Raw genomic sequence first — 10,674 nt, forward strand, 5'->3', positions numbered from 1 at the left:
AAAAAAATTTCGCGATATTTTTTTTTTCAAATAGTTGTAATCGAAAAAAAAATCTTTCCTTCAAGTCTTTAAAATTTTATCTCACAGACCTGTGTAAAGTTTCATGAAGATCAGTTGAGCAGTTCTGGAGAAATCTTGCCAACCGACTTCAAAGACACTGTTTTCAGAAAAACGCGTTAAAAGACGACGCACTTAGCCTAGCTAGCCTCGCGCGCACAAGTTATCAAGGCTGAATCTCCAAAACTATTTCGCGGGCCAACTTGAAAAGATAAGACAGTATTCTACAGATATAGAATTTAATAAGACAATGGAAAAAAAATTGATTTTTAAGACACGTAAACCCCTTAATAGAAGCCGAGATACTAACTAGTTCATATTTTACTTTTAGGCGACGGTTTGGTTTCAAGGTGATTTCATGTTTTGAGTTAATGCTACTGTGATAAAATAGCAAGGTGACAATGTTATTCGAAACTACCGACTATCAAGAAGACAAGTAATTATTTTTTTTATTTTGGTAGGACTGACTATAATAATTCCCAAATGACTCTGTGTCCAAAAAAAAAAAGCTTAATTTTTCGATTTTTACAAAGGTTAATTTTGCTGAGTAAAGAACTTGTTTTTAATTTTATTTACCGAGAGAATATTCTTGTACGGACACGCTCAAAATGTAGGAGAAGGCTTTTGGGGATCAAAATTCTTTTTCTGCTTCTTCTTTACTGGCATAAGCACCGTTTACGTGGTTATAGCCGAATTAACCACAGCGCTCCAGGCGTTTCTCTTTTGCGCTATTTAGCGCCAATTAGAGATAACTGGTGCCAAGATAGGGCTTTCTCCACAAGATCTCTCTAACGGAGTGGAGATATTCCTCTGCTTCCACCGACAAGTACTGAATCGAAAATCTTCAAAGCTGAAGTGTTATCTTCCATCCTGACCACACGACCTAGTCAGTCTCTTGGTTCGCTGAACTTTGTCAATGTCGCCGTATATCGTCCAATTGACTGCGGTATCTGACGTGGCTAATGCGCAATAAATCTTCCGCAAAACCTTTCTCTCGAGCACTCCTAAGGCCAACTCATCTGATGATATCATTGTCTATGTCTTCGCACCATATAGCAGAATGGCAATAATGAGGACGTGGAGTTTGGTCCTTGTTTGCCGGGAGAGGACTCTACTTTTTATTTGCTTACTCAGTCCAAAGTAACACCTGTTGGTAATTGGATTTCAAAGCTGACATTGTTGTTGGTGTTAATTCTGCTTTCAAGATTGACGAAATTAGAAGAGTCCAAAGAAGGCTGAGAAAGCGTTAAACACGAACCAAAAAAATAAAAGATTTATTGCTTACAAATAGTCGATTAATATTTAGAACTAGAAAAGAACTTAGAAAAACTCGACTCATATACATGCATGCTGTTCCCTAATCACTATTTTCACCTGATTCGGTTACATGTGACCTCTGGCTACTCACAAAGCTTAACACGATTGACTAGTATAAACAAAATAAAAGAAGGTCTTCAAGCATGTATCTGAAAAAGAATACTCCGACTTTTTCGAGGACTGGAAAAAGTTTTAATGGTCTTAACGCACGTAGGTTAGGTTTAGCTTCCTTGGCTTCGGCAGTTAGTCTACTCGCAAATTCGTCTAATCATGTCCGGCCAACATTTTATATGGCAGCTGACAATTTTATAGAAAAAGAATTTTCCTCACAAAGACATGGTTTTGATCCGATCTAAATAATTTTTTCGCAGATTTACCGTTGCCTCAGGTTGTAATCCATGCTAAATTTTGTGGAGATAATTTTTACACACAAAGATTTCTTCTAAGATCTATAGCATGGCAGCTGTATGCTATAGTAGTCTAATATAGGCGGTTACGACAAATTAGCATTTTCTAGGGAAGAAACGGACGTGTGGAAAAACTTAGATCGATATCTCAAATTCAGGAAGGTTAGTTCGCGTATATACAGACAGAYAGAGGGTAATGGCTAAATCGACTTAGGTGATCATTATTATATATTAGGTTGTCAAAAAAGTCTTGCGGTTTTCGCTGGTTGGCGCTGAGAGCACGTAGTTCTAGTTTTATTCGTCGCATCGGGTCACACTATACCATTTCGGAAAGCTCATTTCACGCGTTAACACAAAAAAGTACGGCATATTTTACAGTACTACTACGATAAGGGCAAAAATGCATCTCAAGCCGCCAATAAAATTTGTGCAGTTTAGGGACCCGATACAGTTTCCATTTCCACCGCACAACGATGGTTTCAATGTTTTGGTTCTGGTGTCGAGGTGGTCGAAGATGCGCCACGCGCCGGAAGGCCTGTCGTCAAAAATTGCGATAAAATCGCTGAATTGGTCGAAAGCGACCGGCATAGTAGCAGCCGTAGCATCGGTAAAGAGCTTTTTTGACAACCTAATATATAAAAATTCGCGATAAACTCAATATACCCTTATCATTACATCATAATATTTAACTAAATTATTTGTTTTCCTTTCGCTCTTAATTTTCTTTCAGGATCTTTCCTACAAAGACAAGCATTGGCACGAGGCCTGTTTCCTTTGTTTCAAGTGCCATTTGTCGCTGGTGGATAAACAGTTTGGCGCGAAGGCCGACAAGATCTATTGTGGCACTTGCTACGACGCACAATTCGCTTCGCGTTGCGATGGCTGCGGCGAGGTGTTCCGCGCAGGTAAGTCAAGCCACCAACGAATTATGTATGTTCTCTAACTATTAAATGGAAACTATTCCATTGGAATTTACTAACAAAATTCGTTGCATACTTTTCGGCAGCGCCAACCAAACTGCTGGCTACCGTTTAGAAAGCGTTGTAATTTATTACAATCAAGTGCAAACAAAAAAAAAAAAAAAAAAAATTACTGAAAATAACAACTTCAACGACAACAGCCTAAAACTAGTTTATTTTACATATCTATACCATTTAACCACTTTCTTGCGACTGCAGATGAAACGATCTCTGCGTTCACATGTCATTGGCATATTGAGTTTTATTCGGCCCCTCTGGCAATTAATTACCGACATGCAATCAGGCACACCAAAACGACATAAATGCCCGAGTTGCATAGTTGCCGGTCGCTCGCTGTCTCAATTCTGCTCCACAAACATAAATTGCTGCAAGTCTATTTTGTCGCCCAGTCGATGGTTATACATACATGCCAATTGGCTAACTGGTCCACCAACTCCCAATTGGTAACTGAACGCACACACATGTCCATATGAAACCAAATACGCTTACATTTTTCTACTAGCAGTGTATGTGCATGTATGTGCGTGCGCCATAAGCGGCAGTAGCGCATTTTTGGTGGCCCAAGAACCATTGCGCATGCGCACCACTTTGGATTTTGGTCAGCGTAACATTAAGCATTCAGCAAAGCCATATAAAAATATTTAGCGTAAATATTGACAAATGCAGTACTTTATCGGTGGCTAAATGAAGACACAAGGCGATTTCATCCACATATTTCGCCTTGCGACATGTCTAGTGTTTATTGTTTGGACGCAGCTATTTTAATAGTTTTCATAGAGGTTTAACACTTCTCTTATCAATTTTTTATAGTAATAAGCATTTTTTTGTTTTCCATAAATGTGGTTGTGTGAAAAAACACACATATGTGTACATATTTAGATATCTGTATCTCCAGCGTATCTTCACCCCATTTGGGCGGCACTTCACACCGTTAAAGCAGCCATTAAGCGCCATGTGGCATCTTTTTATAGGCTTTGTAAAAACAATATAATGTATATGTCGCATAAGTATGTATGTCACTGGGGCCATTTGTGTGGAACGCACTATGAAAACAGAGTCGAGTTAAACGTCTGGGTTCAACTGGAATGATGGAAGACTTACAAATGTAGAAAACAACAGTGTGCTCATTTTTTATGTTAAAAAAATATAACTCCCTTCATAAATAAAAAAAAATTCCCATACATGAACTTGATTTGGATCGTTCAGTTTGCAGCTATAAGTTATAATGGTGCGATTTCAACAATTTTGAGATTTTTCCTGCGTCAACGGAGCTTTCAATAATGGAAACGTTCACAAATGCCATGGACGGTCTTGGGATTGAATCAAACATCAAATACCTCATTTTCAGTCTACTGTGCGGCAGAATGACAGATGGAATAGGGCAACGCTCGACGAAATATGAGTAACCCACAGGGTGTAGTTCTTTCTCCTCTTCTATGGTTCCTGATTGTTAAGGACCTGCTTAAAAACTTGATGATCTTGGCTACCAGGTTATTGCTTATGTAGACGATATACCGATTATGGTCAAAGGAAAGTTCCTGAGTAGCTTGTACGAGTTGACGCAAGGGTATCTCAGAGTCGTAACAAATTGGGCAGTCGGAGGAGGTCTTGTCATCAACTTAAATAAAACTGAGCTGGAGTTATTTACTAGAGGATACAAGATCCCGGTGGCAGCGCATACAGTAAAATATCTAGGACTTATATTTGATAGGAAAAATCATTCATGGAAGCCAAATATCGAAAGAGCAAAAATGGCATCGAGTGCCTTATACTGCCGTAGAGGAGTCATTGGCAAAAGGTGGAGTCTCTGACCGATAGTGGTCCTTTGGCTTTACGACACCATAATCAAGCCCATTATGTTCTATGGGGTCCTTATGTGGTGGAGGGTTCTAGAAAAGACCACAATTTCAAGGAAACTCGATAATGTTCAACGGGTGGCACTCATCAGCATATGTGGTGCACTGAGGTCCACTCCAATCATGGCACTTAACGCCATCTTGCACATAGTGCCCATAGACATTGTCGAAAGATGTATGGCTGCCAAAACAGATTCACTGAATCTGGATTACGAAAAGTGCACGTATCTGAACAGTCGTTCATTAACAATGCGTTCAGAGCTGATCAAATGTCATTGTGATAAGATTGATATGAGTGCCAGACCGCAATGGAATCGCAGGAAACTGTAAAGCTCATGAGCCAGCAAGAAAAGGCACCCTAGAACCGCTATCGGTAGAATGGAAGCGGATTTGTGCTTCCGTATCCTCTTCTATTACTGAATAGCTGGGCAACCATTGGTACATGCGCTGTTGCAAAAGTCATTTGGTCCAAGATCTTTCGCAAGATATTTAGTGATCTCTTTGCCCTCAGTAAGGCTAGCCCCTCCCTAATTTTGGGGCTTTTAACACGCCATTGCCTTATTGGTATCCACGCAGTAAGGCTGGGAATTCTACCAGACGCCATCTGCAGAAGCTGTGTGGATGAGGTGACAACAACTCAAGGTCGCCTTCTTGACTGTCCCGCGTTTGGAAGGCCATGTCTTAAACATTTGGAAGCGCATACGCTCAGGCATCCTACCGAACTGGCGGGAATGGAAATAAAACGCTTGTGCAAAATTTTATTGTAATACAAGAGTTCTTCTTTTCTATGGCTTCACACAGAACAAGATTTTTCTCGGTCAGCCATATAATCTAACCTAAGTTTCATGGAGATACCTTGCCAAATATAAATGTTTCCATATAAGAACTTGATTCTGATTGTTCACTTTGTATGGCAGCTACTTGCTATAGTGAACTGATTAGTGATCTCATATCAGCGGATCCGACAATTAATAGCTTCGTGGGTGTTACAAAATTTCGGCGCAAAGCAGTTTGTCTTTCATGCCAGACTTTCACTTGCAAAACCATGTACAGATATGTAATTCTCTGCGAATGTTAAATTATTTTTCCGTAGTTGACGACTTTGCAAGCAGCTCAAATTTCCGTCTGGGCAGAGTGCATACTGTGATATTTTCTTACTTCCTCATACCCACATCAGACATCAGCGCTTAGCATAATAGTCGCAAATAGCTAGCAGCGATTATATCGTCTTCAGCTGCGCGAATATAGTATTTCACAAATAAATGCAAAATAATATAAGCCAAAAGATTTGAAATAATTAAAAACTAGGGTTGCACATTTTACAGCAGCTGTTGTTGCCTATGCATATCTGTATATAAAAAAAAAAAAATACAAATATTTAATATAATGCAAAAACATACATCTCACATATTTCTCTCTGTGAGCCTTTTTTTTCATTATTTATTATTTGCTTAAAATCTTACTAAACCCTCTTGCACCCACACAATTCGACTGGCGCATCATCAGAGAGTCTGTGTTGCCATGCAATTTGTGTAGCATGATTCATACGCATACGACAGGAATGGCGAAACATGTGTTCGAGTCTTCACAAGGTACATATATGGCACTTGACCAAAACGCGCTGAACAAATCATTAAAAAATTACAAATCTTGGATTAGCATTACAATACAAAAGCCATAAATTATGCCACTTCGATGTCACATTTTCCAAATATCTTTTTAATAATTATTTATGTATGTTTTTGTTAATTGTTTTAAACGTGTAATTTTTGTTAATTAATTAAGGCAGATATTTTATGTCCAACAAAGTGATTCATATTAAAAAATATTAACTTGGGTTACACCGTAGCCAGAAAATGCTTTATAAAAAATGCAGTGACTCGACTTTGATCGTTCGGTTTATGTGGCAGCTATATGATATAGGGGTCCGATCTGGACATTTTTTTGAAATAATGTAACGGTGCCTTGTATATTACACCCTGTAAAATTTCGTGATGACATCTTGTCAAATAAAAAAGTGTTTCATACAAGGATATGATTTTTACCGACGGTTTGTATGGCAGCTACATACTATCGTGTTCCGATCTGGACAATTTATGCTGATATTGTACCATTGCTTTAAAAAATAATCCATGCTAATTTTCAAGAAGATAACTTGTCAAATAAAAAAAGTGTTTCATACAAGAACTTGAGTTTGATCCTTCAGTTTGTATGGCAGCTACTCGGAATCGAATTATCGAAAATATTATTGTTAATATTTATTATAGTTTTGTTGACAATTTCAAATGAAATTTTCCGCCCTATCTCCTCGTTTTAAGATTTTAGCTAAATTCTAATTAAATACAGAACCTTAAATGTGCTTGCGATGGTGCAGCCAACCTACCCAGCAAAGCATGCGCACACTTGTTTTGGTCAGTTCCACTCAGCTTCAGCGTAATTTTAATATATAATATTTAACCCACAATTAATAGGTATTTTAATATATGTGCATAATACATACATACATAMATGTGTACGTAATTAACATTCCTAAATTGAATTGTTTACATGCTAACCATTTGTTTGCCGTTGAATAATATATAATAGAAGTAGACATTGATTGCTTTGCCAGACGACATATGTGCTTGTAGTATTTACGACTATGTATTTAGGCATGTGTGTACATTCGCCCCGCCCAAATAGTTGTGGTAAGCCCACTTAATATAAATATGACTGCAAACTGAGTGTAGGTTTAAACGGGCTAAAACAAATCAGCTACTAAAATACAACCGAAACGAACACAGTGCTTGAGATCTCAAATTATATTGTCAACTGTCAGCTGTCAAACGTCGTTGAGAAATAAAAATTGCTAATTTTGCCTTAAATTTCTTAAAAACAGCCGGAAATGATTAAATACTCATTGTTCAGTTTTGCGCAGTAGATTTGTCTCCGTCAATTTAAATATAATGAGGTAGTTCAGTTGAGTTGAGTTCAGGTAGATGTTCAAGTTAAGGATTTCCACTTGAATTTATCGATTCTCTTTCTATTAGGAATTGAATTACAGTGTATTTTTTTATAACCTGAAAACATGCTTGACCAATGTACATATTTTCGCTTTAAGGAGGACATAAAAAATATCATTAAATGGATGCCATGGATGGATCTGCCGATTTGTATTTGAATGTCATTCGATTGCGAACAATCAACGACAGGCAGACTGCCATTAGATTACGTAGAACAGTGGGAGCCCGGACAGTGGTGAAGTTTAGAAAACTTTCTAAAGACATATTTCACATATGCATTAACGAAGGTATAGATTTTCCGTGCTATTATGTTCACTGATGTTGTATTGCGTAATGGAAATTTGTCATATAAATCATTCACAATGGTAAAAGTCGTATAAAATGTCAAAGACGAAACTGCGTAGCATTGATTAAGAGATTGCTAGGGTAAATAATGTTTGAAAATCATTTCGGACTAGTGAATAAATTTCAACATAGAGGTCCAATATAGCATCAATAACTTATTTTTTTTAGCTCTCATTCATCGAACGCGCGATATACCTAATGGTCGTTGGGCCTCAATTGTTGCGCGATTTGGTTTTTGTAAGCAAAATCGTGTATGGGATTTGCATAGCTCCAATTATTGTACGCGATGACGGGTGAACTCATTCCGATCTTCTTCGATGTTCTGTTCCAAAGCAGTAATAGTGTATTTGGTACGCACTCTACCACGTCTCCGAGGCGCGCATTATCTACTAAAGTAAACGATATTCAAAATCAATCCATGTTTGCTTGAATTACGGACTCTGTTAGGTGCTGCTTTAACCGAGTTTAAAACTGCACACCAATGATTCTTCATTTTCTGTCTAGCGCCAATTGGAGATTCCAAGTGTAGTCAGCTTGCTCCACTTTGTATTTGCAACGAAGTGGAGGTTTTCCTCTTCCTCTGCTTCCCCTGGCGGAAATTGCCTCGAATACTTTCAAAGCTGGAGTATTTTCATCCATTCGGTGGAGATGACCTAGCCAGCGTAGCCGCTGTGTCATAAAGGCGTCTCTCATACGCGACTGTTTTCTTCTTTTCATTGGTAGTGTTTTTTACGTGGCGCGTCCCAAACGAAGCTAACCGTAATAGGGAGGGGATGTTTCACCTTCTCACTTTCACCTTCTCACTTTGGCTACCCAGAGGTTATTTGGTCTAAGACCGGAAGTCGTTAGCTGCTTGAGCCATATATAAAATAATCGTTTCCGGCCACTCTCAAGTGAATAGCGCTCAAAGAACTTTCCTTACTTGCGTGAACTTCTACACCTGGCTCCATCCTCTACCTCTCCAAAAATGTAGTTCTTCATTGAAAACCACACGTCCAAAAATCAACAGGATAACTTTGTTTTCTCTCTCCATAACAAGTAGTTTTTTTAACAAGAGAGCAGCGGGCAAAGTCAGCGAGCTGATAATGGCGAATCGAAGACAGCTAAAATAACAACTATACTTCTACCACTCTATTGTGAATAATATTCGAATATATTAATGACTTTTAATCACCTGCCAGACTCAACATAGGAAAGTTATTATTGACTTTATAAAAGTTCAAGTAATCGGTGCTCGATATTCTGACTTATTGGTTGGTAACCAGAGTATATACTTTACATATATACATAGATATGAATATATAAATATTCTGAAATGGCTTCTTTTCTTTTCACTTAAACACTCAAACTCTGCACTTTTTGCATATACATAATCATAAAATATGAAAATATCTTTAAACAATATCTGCCCGCAGCCATATTCACACATTTCGAATTTTAGTATTTATTTATGCCCATTAAAAATATGGCTGTGTGTACCCGGTAAACAACATAATTTAGCAAAATAATAATATTTGCGTTGGCAAGACATTTACATTTCATTGTCCTTCTAAATTTGCTCACCCAAACACATCACGCAACATGCACACRCTCATACACAGATATACACATATACATACATACATACTTATGGGTATATGTAAAGTAGTGGCTGCGTTTATTGGCCGTAGGTGGGCCTCGGAAGGTTTTATTTGAACTGAAATGGAAATTATTTGTGAATTTCAGCATATTTAACATAATTTGTCTGCTTATTTATTTCGAATTATTATCTGTGCATATAATGAAATCGTAAACACCTTCCACCATTAAAACTATTTGGCTGGCTTGCCAACTTTGTAAACAATTATATAAGTGTGTGTGTGTATGTAGTTGTATGCATGTGCTTGTTTTACACCACCTTTGCAGTGGTGAAATAATAAAAATTTTATTATAACGATATTTTCACACATTACATTTTGTGTTTGGGGAGAATAAATTCTAAATTTAAGCATTGACTAAAGCCTCAAAATGAATATACATAAGTAAAAGTATGTAGTTGGTGCAGGTTTTAGAGAAATTACATATGACTTTCTTACTTATGTACGCTTAAATTCCAATAGCCCTACCAAATAACCAATTTGTTATATAACCGAAATGATACCCACGTTAATGATAGATGTAGCTTTCATCGAGTTATTCCATAGTCTAAAGTGAGGAAGTCAAAATATTATATTATTTATGACATAAGATACCTTCGAATCTGAAAACTAATATGAAGAGAAAACAATTTGGTCGTCGACAATCTCATAACTATATTATGCAAGGCGAATGGTGTGTAGTGGACGGTCTACTTGCCTGGCTACTATCATAGCATTTTGTATTGCGTTTTTCAACATGGCTCATAAATGTAACTGGGACACAGTTTGAAACCATTTTGAAAGATTACTTGGACCTAAGAAGACTGAAAGCACGATTGGTTCCAAAATCACTCAATTTTTTCGATAAACAATGCCACTATTACGTCTGTAAACCAATGCTTTTCGACTTACGACACGACAACAGAGTTCATTTGGCCGAATATTGTGGAAAAGGTGGGCTGAAGCCAAAAAAATCACGTCAAAGCATGTCAAAAATCAATGTTATGTTGACAGTTTTTTTCGATTATCGCGGTATGGTGCATTCCAAATTCCTTTCGACCAATCATGTATCAATATCATGATAGCAACACTAA

At 37.5% G+C, this 10,674-nt stretch overlaps 1 protein-coding gene across 5 annotated transcripts in view; it reads left to right on the plus strand.

Annotated features, from left to right (window-relative positions):
• LOC108978883 (four and a half LIM domains protein 2) overlaps positions 1 to 10,674 on the plus strand; it is a 212,841-nt gene that overhangs the window by 175,070 nt on the left and 27,097 nt on the right. For all 5 annotated transcript variants that reach the window (XM_018949421.1, XM_018949416.1, XM_018949410.1 and 2 more), the window contains one exon: positions 2,512 to 2,686. In XM_018949421.1, the coding sequence (XP_018804966.1) occupies positions 2,512 to 2,686 (175 nt within the window). The remainder of the gene's footprint in view (positions 1 to 2,511; positions 2,687 to 10,674) is intronic.

The sequence above is a fragment of the Bactrocera latifrons genome, unplaced genomic scaffold, assembly GCF_001853355.1.
Source record: "Bactrocera latifrons isolate USDA-ARS-PBARC rearing strain unplaced genomic scaffold, ASM185335v1 scaffold_1, whole genome shotgun sequence".
NCBI classification, from domain to species: domain Eukaryota; kingdom Metazoa; phylum Arthropoda; class Insecta; order Diptera; family Tephritidae; genus Bactrocera; species Bactrocera latifrons.